General features: G+C 43.6%; 1 protein-coding gene across 1 annotated transcript; it reads left to right on the plus strand.

Annotated features, from left to right (window-relative positions):
- Positions 1-3,832: 3,832 nt before the first annotated feature.
- Positions 3,833-9,143, plus strand: YARS2 (tyrosyl-tRNA synthetase 2). The gene is made up of 5 exons (XM_067536158.1): positions 3,833-4,637; positions 6,606-6,773; positions 7,320-7,475; positions 7,801-7,971; positions 8,787-9,143. Exons 1-5 carry the CDS (start codon positions 3,856-3,858, stop codon positions 8,944-8,946), a joined length of 1,437 nt encoding a protein of 478 aa, XP_067392259.1. The 5' UTR covers positions 3,833-3,855; the 3' UTR covers positions 8,947-9,143.
- The last annotated feature ends 4,365 nt before the right edge of the window (positions 9,144-13,508 follow it).

The raw sequence follows: 13,508 nt of genomic DNA on the forward strand, positions 1-13,508 counted from the left end.
TCTGACTGGAGCCCCTAGGTGCTACCACACTACAAACAAACAATAATAAAAGACCTGGGCAGCCACAAATTTTCTGCATGTTCAACTGTCAACTGTCAAATGTGTAAATATTTTTTAAGTTTGAAAATCTCTAGGTGTCATTCTCTTCTATTAATCACCTCAAAATGTAAGACAAAAGAAATACAAACCCCGTTCCATATCTTAGACTGTAAAGAGTCTCCTCCTTTGGAAAAATATTTGAGAATTTTTTCCTCTCTCTTTCTTTCATCTGATATCACTGTAGTAAAGAAAGATTGTATCATTACATTCAGAATCAAAATCATATATATATATATATAAATACAATTTAATTGTGCTTAAAAATGTGTTGTAAAACAGCATGATAAACGTTTTTCCTCCATATGAATGGAAGATACATGAACAGCAAATTATGACATGCAATATGACAGCTTCATGCTGTTTGCCAGAATAGTAATCCTTCATAAAAATAAGAGAATTGTGCCCTTCCTTGTAATTAGATCAATTCAAACATACTATCTAGTTCAGGGGGGGTCAAACATACGGCCTGCGGGCCGCATCTGGCCCGCGAACCTTTTTGATCTGGCCAGCGTGCTGCCGTAGAAAGTTCCACTTGAAGACATTTGTCTGTGCATGGCATTGCCACTTTAAGAGAGTCTTAAAGCGGCCATACCTTCCTCTGCAGAAGTCTGCTGCCGAAAAGCGGGTACTGCTCCTAGAAATCTCTTAAAGTGGCAATGCAGCCAGGGCCCATCAGGGCGAATTTGGCCCGTCACCGTCACCGAGTTTGACACCCCGATCTAGTTATTTGGTAGGAAAACAATAACATCAATATTTCAATTGCTCACAAAGCAGCAGAAAACATTCAGTAAATATTTCACACTCACTCAAATACTGCATTGTCATTTTGGTGTGTCCGCTCCATTTTCTTCTGTGCAATTAACCCCAATTTCTACTTTTCTTTTAGGAAATTATTTACTGTTGGTGACTGAAAGACACCTTACTTTGTGTATTTTAAACACGTAATTAACAAGATACTTCATATTACAGAGTAAATGTATGTTCCTTCTTACCTGTTTCTCTAAGAGAGTTTGCTTCACTGATCTTTTAAATGGCTTTTAAAAGGCAGAAGTGAAACTTAAAAGCTACTTTCAATTCACTTGTTTGTCATGATCATGTTATTTCCTGATTGTGTTGTAACAACTCCTCCTATTCCATATTGCTGTACCTGGCATTTAAAATACACAGTGTTTACTAAACAAGATGAATTCTCTGATGTAATAGAAATTCACCAGGCTAGTGCAGGTTATGAAGATAAGTCCCAAAAATGCCCTTTGAAATGATGAACCAGAGGGCACTTTATTTTGTACTTTGCCTATCTCTAGCAAAAAAATTATTTCCCTCTTTTTAATGTTCATTTGCAACTGAAAACATGAACTGGATAGCTCCTTGCTTCTGATTATGGAATGATGTACTGGAGAGGGCTTTTAAGGCTGGCAGGGGCACCAAATTTAAAAGCCCACCATTAAATTGAAGAGATGATTGGGATGTTTTCCTTGCCAGCCTCTGAACTTCAGTCCCCCTCTGCCTACTTAGAAATCCTCTCTGACAAAAATGTATTATCCATTAAAATTATATCTGAAGAGCTTTACCTATGGAAAACACCAAGTTGCAAAAAGTGTGTGGTATTCCTAAAAGGTGTCCACTACCTTCACCCATCAGGATACGTACATTAGGTCTTTAAAACTGTAGCAGGAAGTTGCCAAGAGGAAGAGTTAAAAAAAAGCTCTCAACAGAAGTTCTACACCAAAGCAGAAACAAGCAGGCTCTGTGCTCAATCTGCAGATTTCATCATGATCTGTCCCTCACCTTTACACTGACATGTTAAAAAAGCAGGAGCAAACTCCTTGTTACACCAACAGACACAGGAACTGCTGCCCCAGGCACATTCAGATGATTTTGGGCCCCCAGCATCTGGCAGGACACATCCTGAAATGCTTGTCAGGAGGCAGTGCTGCCTGGTGGCTAGCACATCGGGCTGGGATTCAGGAGACCTCAGTTCTATTGCTGGTTCTAGCTTAGTGGGTGACCTTGGGTAAGTCCTTTCACTGTCCTATGCCTTAGTTTCCCCACCAGTGAAATGGGGATAATGACACTGACCTCCTTGGTAAAGGGTTTTGCGATCTATTGAGAAGGGCACAGAAGAGCCAGAAATTATTATTGGGAGTGTACTATTTGTAACCTGGAAAGTACTGCTAAAGGCCCCTCCGCCAACCTAAGGGAAGGAGTCACTGAGCTCAGGATACAATTGATTATGGGGAACAACAGGTGATAATTATCCTCACAGACAGCTCAGCATTGGAAGTTTCAAAATGCAAGAGCAGCACTGAAGAATGATCACCTGGAATCTTTTCCTGCTGTGAAGAAATAAGTAAATGCTGTCACACCACAAATATTGTTTACATTGCACTTAAAACTTTCCCATTTTTTCCAATATTCTAATTTTTTAGTGAATGGCAATACCCCAGTGTGGCCATTTAATCTCCCTTGTGAGAATCTTTCCTTTGCTTACAATGGGCTTTGGCTGGCACAGGCGGCGAATTATATGGGCCCGTGGTGCCCAGGTTCCACCAACATTGACGCTGGTGGGCCCGGCTTAACCAATATTTCTGTGGTGCTGGGGGGCCGCCTGGGGAGGTGCAGAGTGCAATGACCCCCAGTGCCCAGGCCATTCTGCCTCCCTCCCTCCGCCTGACACAGATAGCAGCTGGCCAGGAGCCACTTCGGAGCCATCCCCGGCCCCAAGCTGTGCTGCACAGCCCAGCAGTGACTGCTCCCCCCTCCCATCATTTGGTAACATAATTTGGTAAATAAAACTGCAACCCTTTTAGCCCTGATTGTTATATTTTATAGTAGTACATAGCATTTTCCCACACTTCCTTTCCAAGTGCTGGTCACAAAGCTTTAACAGCAGGTCACCCTACCCCAGTATCTCAAATGTATCATTTTATGTTGGTAAAATATGTCACCTGTTATCCAAGGTATCTAAATGGACAGAGTCTGCAGCCCCTCTGTCCTTTCATAAGCACCCATTTAGCGAAGTAATTAAGCACGTGTGCTTAATTTTAATCATTTCAATGAAGTCACCCACAAACTTAAACGGAAGCACGTGCTTAAGCGCTTTGCATGAACCAGGCCGGTGAGATTTTGGTGAAAAACCCTGGTTTCTCTACTCGAGTCTCTCTCCAGGAGCGAGTCTCATCTTGGGAAGGTCGGGGCAGCACTTGCTCCCCCAGAAGCGCAGCCCAGTCAGACCGTAGCAGCGCCCTCGGCCCCGAACATTCCCAACAAGAACCACGCGGGCAGGCGAGGCGATACGGGGACCCGTCGGCTATTTCTGACAACAACCGGCGTTTGCAACAGGAGATTGGCCCGGCAGCTCGTCCTTAAGAAGCGGGGCCGGGGGGAGAACCGGTTGTGATGTCAGCCAGGGGCCAGGGTCTGCAAATCACGGCGGGCACGGAGCGTGGCTCTTTCCTAGGGGGATGTTTTTCTCGATTTCTTATGCAATGAATAAAAGCCGGGCGGGGCAGGGTGGGGCGCGGCCCGTTGCTAGGAGCCGAGCTCCGGGCTGCGTGCGAGGGAGGGGGAGGGGTTGCTGTACCCAACTGCTCTTACGCAGAGGCACGCCTCCCAAACAAGGAAGGGCGGGGGAGGAGGGAGCCCCGCCCCGCCCCGCCCCTTGCGGGCTGTGCCCGTTCCGGAGAGTGAGCGGGGAGGAGCCCGGCTTTAGTCAGCCACTATCCCAGCATCCCTTGCGCCACCCCCCCACCCAAGATGGCGGCGCCCACGATGATGCGAGCGGGGTGCCGCCGGGCCGCGGGTCTTTGGCGCAGCTTCTCCCGGCGGATCCATGAGCAGCGGCAGCGGGCCCCGGCCGCCAAGGGGCTGCTGGCGGCGCAGTGCCAGCGGGGCCTGTTCCAGGAGGTGTTCCCGGCGCAGACGGCGGAGGAGGGGCTGCCCGCCTTGCTGGAGCCGGGCCAGCCCCCGCAGACCGTCTACTGCGGCTTCGACCCCACGGCCGACTCGCTGCACGTCGGCCACCTGCTAACCGTCATGGGCCTGCTGCACTTCCAGCGCGCGGGGCACAACGTCATCGCGCTGATCGGCGGGGCCACCGCCCGCCTGGGTGACCCCAGCGGCCGCGCCAAGGAGCGCGAGCCGCTGTCGGAGGAGCGCGCGCGGGAGCACGCGCTGGGCCTGCGCGAGGGGCTGCGGCGGCTGTTCGACAACCACCGCCTGCTGTACTGGCCCGCGGCCGGCGGCGCGCGGCTGGGCGAGGTGATGCTGCAGGACAACACGTGGTGGCTGGGCCGCGAGCCGCTGGTGAGCTTCCTCTGCGGGGTCGGGGGGCGCCTGCGCATGGGCACCCTGCTGAGCCGGCAGAGCTGCCAGGCCCGGCTCCGCAGCGCCGAGGGCATGAGCCTGGCCGAGTTCCTCTACCCGGCCCTGCAGGCCTACGACTTTCTGCACCTGCACCGACACCACGACTGCCGCATCCAGCTGGGGGGATCCGACCAAATGGGCAACATCATGTCCGGATACGAGCTCGTCACCAAGTACGGCCAGCGGGATGGGGGGGGGCAGCCGGGCTGGACTGGTGGGGCCTGGGCTTCGGCGGGAATGGTCAGCCCCCAAGAGACAGCAGGGGCTGGCCTGCCACTACCAGGGCTAGCTGCTTCATCTCGTCAGCATGGGGAACCCCTGCAGTGACACGTGCCAGCGGGAGCTACCACCATGGCCAGTGGCTTTGTCACTCACCAGGGTTGTTCCCCTGAGAGATGAGGCCACAGCCTGCCCGGTGCCATCATGGGCTACATGAGCATGGCCAACCACTTCATCTCCTGGGATAGGCAGCCCGTGACAGGTACTAGCATGAGCTACACTACCTTGGCCTTCCACTTCATCTCACAGAGGCCACCTGTCCCATCGTGGTCTGGCACGGGAAGCCCCTGAGAGATGTTGGGTCTCAGCGTGCTAGGTGCCCTCTTGTCCCAGGCTGGGACCTGTCATTTAAAAGCAAGAAGGTGGTTATCCCAAGTTCGAGTCTGTTGCTTCGCACATGCTAATCCACAAGTGTGACTGTGATGAGGACGATGTTAAAACGGGAGGGGTCAAAGTTTTTCCAATTTTTTCCTTTGTTTCTCAAGCAGTGCTCCAAACTCAGCATGGGCAAGCCCAAGTATTCAAAAATAATTAGTCAGGCCTCAAATAGTCAATACAGGATTAAATTAAAAAAAAAAAAAAAAACGGACAATGGGTGTTGTTTTCTGGTTTTTGAGCCTTTAGGGTAGATTTGGATCCCATTTTCAAGCTTTTTCCCTGCAACCATGAAGGCTAGAAATTTATTTATTTTTTTTAAATGAAAGCTGGGAGTCTCAATCACATGTCTCCAGGAGTTGGGCCTTTAAATAAAACATCAAATGTCACGAAACTATTGATAAAATTGCAATGAGTGGTATCACTAAAGTGATCAATATTTTCGAAAACTTCAAGTTTTTCACCAAATGAAAAATGATATATATTTTTTAAACATCTCTAATACCTAAATAGACACAACTCTTGGGTGTCCCTGGGTGATAGTACAATCCTCCATTGTTAGGTTGCCTGAAGTATAGAGACTTTGAAGGAGCAGCATTGAAATACTTCCTCAGATTTTTTTGGAGTCTCAATCCACAATGAGACCAGGAGGCACTTAATTTCAATAATTGCAATCTACACCACGGCACCAGCTAACCTGTTGAGACCAGGAGATGCCTCTAACCATCTCACCTTGTCCAGCATATGAGACTGAGATTTATAACAGTATCCTCTCCCAGTAGATAAGTGAAAGTAGAGGAGAAAAGGCTGCTGAAAAATGCTTTTAAGGAGCAACTGCAGACTGCCAACAGTGGGGGAAGGGTGGTGCTGCTGCACTGGTAAGTGCAAACAGATTGCTTGCTCTAGCCTGTCTTGGTAGTTGAAATGGAAATTAAGGATGCTGTGGCACTTCTGACAATCTAGACAACACTCAAAGTCATTCTGCAAGTTAGGTTGAATACAGAACATAATCTACAAGACACTTAAATCAAAATTGTCATGTTGTGCATCTTAATGCAGTATTCTGTTTGTCAGAGTCCAGAACCAAATGCTTCAGAAGAACCTGCAAGAAACCCTGTAGTTGATAGTTATGGAATAATCTGCCTACAGAGGAAGTTTATCCCTAACCTCGTGTTAGCCGCTAGTTGGTTTATATCCTGAAGCTTGAGGGTTTATAAATCACTTCTAATTTTTTAAAAACCTAAGTGGATAGTCTCATTACATATAAAATTGTAACCTATTTTGTATCCCACCAGTGTTGCCTCAGACATTTAGTGGCAATGAGTTCACAACACAAATATATTTTTTTTAAATTTACTTTTAGTATAATCTAGTTACTTTGTGAAAGGTTTAGAAACAGCTCAGAAGACCCATTAGTTCTATGTACAAGTTACATTTAAGCTTACCACGCCATGTGATTTTCATGCATTGTGATTCTTTCCCCACAGGATGACAGGAGAAGATGTGTTTGGAATCACCGTGCCTCTTATTACCAGTACCACTGGAGATAAATTGGGAAAGTCTGCTGGCAATGCAGTTTGGCTAAACAGAGATAAGACCTCTCCATTTGAGCTGTATCAGTTTTTTGTTAGACAGCCAGATAGCACTGTTGAAAGGCAAGTAGTTCTTAAACCTCATTGTTTATAAAATTTGCTTCAGAAAACTGTATACAATAGTAGCACTGAAAGTGTGCCTGTGTTATATACAAACAGACACAGTATGAGACCATGCCAGTTCTTCCTCTTTTGAAAATGAGGCTTTATTGGTTAAATAACATAAGTAAGGTTCATAAATGTACATGACATTAGAACTTTATATATTCACACATACTGGTAGACACATCACAAGTTAACATCAGAAAAGTGACCCTTTGAATTATAAGTGGCTTGTGGGGCTCCAATGTTGTCTGACACCACCTTGAAAGCGTATGCGTTTCCAAAGCACATGCACGTGAGGAAATATTTGAAATCCACAGCTCACACTGTTAGTCCTAACTATGCAAACAGAAATAAAGAATGGTTTGAAAGAGTAGAATATCTACAATCTGGATTAATTAAAATAAGCAAAAATTATTTTAAAGGCGGAATTAAGTTTCCATGGCAAAGAGAAAATCTAATATACCAACCATTGTAGAGATATAATTATTCCCTACCTTCCCTTAGGTACCTGAAACTCTTCACTTTCCTTCCTCTTTCGGAAATTGAGCACATCATGGAAATACATGCTAAGGAGCCTGAAAAGTGGGGACCTCAAAAACGACTTGCTGCAGAAGTAACTAAGCTTGTTCATGGAAAAGAAGGTCTGGAATCTGCTAAAAGGTAAAGTTTGTCCAATTTCAGGCTTATTTCGGATGAGTTTTTCTCATGACCAGAGGCTGATACTAGGACTGCACAATCAGTCCTGCAACCAGGGGACGGGGGAGACAACAAAATGGAGAAAGGCACATTATGTAATTATGTAAGATGCAGATGTTGTTAGCCATGAGTAGCATTGCAAGGTCTAAAGGGTTTCAGATGCACTAGGGAGTAGGTTGACTTCAGTCACAGTCCTGAACACCTTCTCCCCATGATTTTGGGGAGAAAATCTTAGTTAAGGAAACAGTAGAACCCTAATTTGGTTAACCAGAGTCTCATTTTTTTTCAGGTGTACTAAAGCACTATATTACAGCAATGTGGAGGCACTGGAGACTATGTCCGACCAAGAATTACAGGAACTCTTCAGAGAAGCTCCATTTGCTGAATTGATGTTTGAACCTGGAATGAGTGTACTTGACTTGTGCCACAAAGCAAATGCCATTCCAGATGGACCTAGTGGGTATGTTCCATTTGTATTCTTTAATACCTGTTTGTTATATGGGCTACAGTTGTACACTTCCAGAAATTCACTTCTAAACAGACGGCCTGCTTTGTTTAGTCCTCAGTTATATCAAAGAAGGCAAGTGGTAATTCATCTGAGAAATCAATTGGTGAGGTGTTGATGATTTGCCTACCAGTATTACCAATTGAGGTGGGAGAAAAATTTAGGTTTAGAAGTTGCACAGATTACTTTACCTTCACCTTAATTTATAAATCAATTTGATAGGTCTGAACGATGCTGCTAAAATATCTTCACACGAGTGATGTGAATTGTAGAATGTTGCTATCTGCTAAATTTGTCATTAACTAACTAGCTCTGGTATGCATTTACTGTGCAACAGAACAGACAAAAGTTCATTGAAGTTCTAAATGAATTCCAAATGCACCAAAAAGTGAAAAGGAGCCATCAAGAGACTTGATTGGCTAAACTAAAATATTGAAACAATTAAGTGAATTTATTGCTGGTGCAATGCACCAGATTAAGAGCGGTGAATAATGAAGAGCACAGATACCAGTTGAGTCCGTTCCCTCTTTTGCCTCACCTCTCAACAGAGGCATCATGTTGGCAGAGGTGGGGGTTGATGTGTCCTCTAGGAACATGACTGATGCCAGTCAGTCACTGTTGACCTAGACTGAACTTGAATAAAGTGACCTAGAAACAAGAGATTTCATATTCCATTATGAACTGCCCAAGTTGCTCATTTTCCTAAATAGAAGGTTTGAGAGTTAACAGCATCAGTCACGTTCATCTTGCAATTACTGTTTTGTTTCAAGGTACCGGAAGATTACAGATGGTGGAGTCTCTGTAAACTACATTCAAGTAACTAATCCCGAAACTGTTCTCGTTATTGGGCAACATATCCTCAAGAACGGACTGTCTCTACTTAGGATTGGAAAGAAAAACTTCTACATTATAAAATGGCTGCAGTTGTGACAAAAGGAAACACCAAATTAAAATATAAGATGCACCTTCACACTAAATTGCCAAAAGTCTCTATCTTACCTTACCCTTTCTATACTGTGCATATTGTACAGCCCAGCAGGAGAGAAGTGTTTTGTCTCATTCTTCTCACAATGTGAGATTCTACCTGAGTAATAGATAGTTCAAATAAAAGCAGCTAAATTTATGAAGATGGATAATTTTGTATTTGTTTCAATTTTGACAATGTTAAATCTAAGATAGAAGTTTGCTCTATACTATGAGTCATGACGTGAAGAACATAGTAAGAGAAACTCAGAGCAAAATATTCCAGCTAGTCTACCCCAGAATTCCTTTGGAGATAGAGCAGTCTTAATTCACAATCAGTCGTGCAATATGTCTGAGAAGGCAGTCTATTCATTTGCCATCAGGATTATGAAAAACTCATTTTTATTCTCTATTCCACTCCACTCCCCTTCCAGAACACACAAGTTGTGTTCTGGTTTAATTGGGACATTCAGTTTTGAACAATGACAGAATTTGACAGATTAAACATTGGGCTCTCATTTCAACTAGTGCACATACATTTTTATCCAAAAAGGTGAGATGTGATGAGATGAAGGTTTTTGTTCTGCCCATCAAGAAACATTAAGTTAAAGAAATGTTTAGTAGTCTAAACTCGTGGAGTGTCTGGTGATTGGAGAGAAGGGGTGTGGGTAAGAAAGAATAAAATGCCAACAGATGTTGGATTCTCATAGAACCGGTTGTCAGCCTTTACCACCTGCAACTCCTGAGCCTTTTATCTTCTTACATAGGAATTATCCCACAGGAAAAACTATATACATGTGCCTATTGCTAGTTTCCTGGAACCATTCTAAAGAGGATATGAGTAAGAATGTGAAAATACCAGTTTATGAAGGTAATTGACCTCAAGGGCAGCCAGAAGACCATATATGTAATGGTGGATCTCTTCCCTCTGCAAGCTGGATCCCAAGATGCTGGTGAACACCAATATGAGGACGTGGAACGTGACCCAGGGAACATGATAAAGGAATGAGACATTCTATCACATCAACCTGCTGAAAGTGAGAGCCACCGGAGTTCTCTTGCAGAATGAGTAATCCTTGTGCAATCTGACTTCACCTGACAAAGCAGCCTACATAAACTGTCAAGGAGAAACGAGCTCAAACTTAAAGACAACACAGATCCTTTCTTGGGCAGATCTGGCTTTCATCAGGGCAAGTTACATATGAGATGCAAAATAAAAACCAACTGGCTGAGCCTCACTTAAAATGTAAGTTGTCTGAAGCAGGGACCATCTTTGTGCACATAGTGTCTATTATAATAGTACCTGAGTTGCTAGATGTTACTGCAAAGCAAATAAATAAGCTGTCAGAGCAAGTTTTCCAAAGGAGCAGTGACATTTTGGAACTCATAAATTGGCCTCTTCAGCCACAGACAAAACACAAAAAGCAAGACTTCTTCACAGAAGCAACCACCCAACTATCCAGATGACCCAATCAATGTACCTTCCCTCCTATTCACCTGCCTGTAAAGGTGATAAGAAAAAAGGAGGTAACAAATTAAGACTCTGTAGTGCAATAACCCAGAACTCTGACCATGAAATGCTTTTCACTTTCATACCCCAACTTATTTCCACTGAAGTTGCATAGCTTATGGCAAATGGGGGTGAGCCATTAGAGTAGGCTGGGCTGTCCAGGTAACCAGGCACTAGAGCCCTGCAGGACTGGGATCCCCCACAGGACCCACTGCCATAATAGCGGGAGTAAGTAAAATGTGTTTGGTTGCAGGCAGGATTGGACGTGAAAAATAGCAGACTGCGATGATTTGTAGGAACACACAACGAGTTTGTCATAAATAGAATTTCAGCAATTGTAAAGCACATTTTTCTTTTTGTTTTAATACTTAAATTTCAGCAAGGGATATAAAGATTTCATGTCTATTGTAACAGGAGTTACCCATGGTTTAGGCAAGATTTGTTTTATTGTGTTAGTGGTAAAAATTGTCTGAATGCCATGTGTATATATATACCCAACTGTGTTGTTTGTTCCTTGCCTTTTTATCCTGCTCCCACCTGCAAAGCCTTAGATCCTTCAAAAGAGACAGACCTCCCCCATATACTTAAAAAAAACAAAAACAATGTGGGAATAGGAGTTATTGTGGGGCAAGACAGGAGCGGGATAAAAAAATAGTCCTGTGCAGAGGTCTACCAGATTCAAGCTCCCACCTTCCCTGGCACATAAGAATTAGAGTTGGTCTGATTGGAAAAGAAAAACCCAAACCAACCTTGAAAGTCATCATTTGTGAGGTTTCTTTTTGATAATGGCTCATAGTTGACAAAACTTGCTGAAACATTTTTTCATATGCTCTAGACAGCTTGCTCATCTCTTCCTGCCATGTACTGCAGGTGGTCTAGTTCAGTACCTTCTTTCCCACCATGGAAGATAGGACCTTGTCAGGTTCAGTGACTGCTGCAGTGTTTGGTCCAACTACCCAGCCTACACTTTTGGTTTCCCCACTCCATGATTATGAACGGGACTATTGTCTTCCTGAACCCATGCTACCTGGCTACATAGAACAGTATAGGAAGCATGCACAGTAATCTAATTTGTTCCCACTAGAGGGAAAAGCTTGAGTGTAAGGCAGCTACTGGCAAACTGCAATAGGGCAGGGGACAAAAAGTCAGTCACCTACTTACCGAGAACAGTTGCAGCAAAAGCTGAATTCTGTGGTATTGAGAAAAGGTCATCCTAAGGTCACACAGATGAAGAGGAGATAGGTTTTTGCTCTGTGGAACTCTCAAAGAGCACAGTACATATTGCAAGCAGCCTGAAGCTGTGATAAAGACCCTCTTACACTCCCACTCTACCTGAACCTGATAATTGGTAGGCAACTCCTAAATCAGCTGGAGCACATCATGAAATACTAGCTGTGACCATAGTCACTAGAGGAGCTATGCTGAGACTGCTCAATCAGGGCAAACAGCAAAGAGTAGGGCAGACCATCCCCCAAACTGGTGGTTTATAATTAGATGTCACCAAGCCAGTAACCAAACAGCTTCTGTAGTACCTTACTGGTTACCAAGAATCTAAAATACTTTTCCCTTTAAGCAATCCACGCTTTGGCTCTCACCCAGACAGGCAAGTGTATATAGTGACGGTTATTTAAAACCTTATTCATCATACATAAAGTTCTACCAATCCCAAGAGATCAGACACATTACCCTCAGGTCAATGAATATTTCAGATCTTACCCAAATACATGCTTACAGCCAATTCTCATTAACTAATCTAAGATTTATTAAAAAAAAAAAAGTGTGGTTAAAGATCATTATACGTACAGATAAAAGTAAAGTTCTTAGGTCAGTTTTATATTAGAGATGGTGAGGCTGTTGATTTCTTTAAAAAAGTCCTAGAATCAGTTCAATAGGTTATAGACTAATAGGCAGTCCATGTGTTCTTTGAGGTTTTTTTTCCCCCAAATTCTTCCATGAGAATTAGTAGGGGTAATCCAGGGTACACTTGGAGATCTCAGTCTTGCAACTTAAACTTCCTCTGACAAAGTTTAAGCAGATCTGAGATAAAACAGCCTGAAGCTTCCTTTATAGTTGAGATTCTGCTGATAAACCTCGTGGTAGCAAGTGAACACAGCAGGCATTCCTTGGATGAAGAATAGGTAACATACATTGTTGCTCTGAAGTAAATCTCTGTTTCCTAGGCATACACTGATAATTATTTGCATTGATTGGCATAAGGCAAGTAACCATTCAAACAGTTCATAGGTAGTTTACTACAAACTTCAAAGAGAAATAAAGACAATACTATTACACCACAAATTTCATCTAAATGTAAATATCTCTTTTGCTCTCTGAATCAATAGAATATACTAATGAAACATTAAAGACAGGAACTGAAGTTTAGCATCTAAGGTAATTATCTCACATTGTGTTTACCTATATCTTGTTAGAAGTTTAACAGACAAATACAATTAGTATCTATTCTTCATCCTCTAATACAGGCCTATATTTTAAGAACTGTAGTTTATGTAATATGGCTTTGCTAGCTAACTACACGGAATGGTCCTGTTTACCATATCAGTACTTTTCTAATATGTCCTTAAAGGTTGAGTTTGGGTCACTCAGCCTGCTAGCTGCTTAAGCCTCACTGGCTGAGCATCACACTAGCCTCTAGCAGGCCATCCACCCACTATCTATACAAAAAGCTGAACTCATTTATTATTGTAGCACCAAGGAGTCCCAGAAATGGTCCAGGGCCCCATTGTGCTAGGCGCTCTGCAACCATTGAACAAAAAATAGTTTTCCAATTTTCTCATGTTATATAAATCAATAACTCTAGGAAACCAGGCATTTTAGTTCTTATATTTTCTTTAGCCTAGTCAGGACTTTAGCCTTAAATTCTGCACTATCATTTCAGATTTCAGCACTATACATTGCTAGTGAACTGTTCTGTACTTGAGCGGTTCCTGGAGCAGTCCTATCCAAATAATTACTCAGACATTTCCCACCTTGGACTTGCCCATGACACTACAAAGCATTC

The sequence above is a fragment of the Emydura macquarii genome, unplaced genomic scaffold (assembly GCF_026122565.2).
Source record: "Emydura macquarii macquarii isolate MOO-44397 ecotype Brisbane River unplaced genomic scaffold, CSIRO-AGI_Emac_v2 contig_3530, whole genome shotgun sequence".
Lineage (NCBI taxonomy): Eukaryota > Metazoa > Chordata > Testudines > Chelidae > Emydura > Emydura macquarii.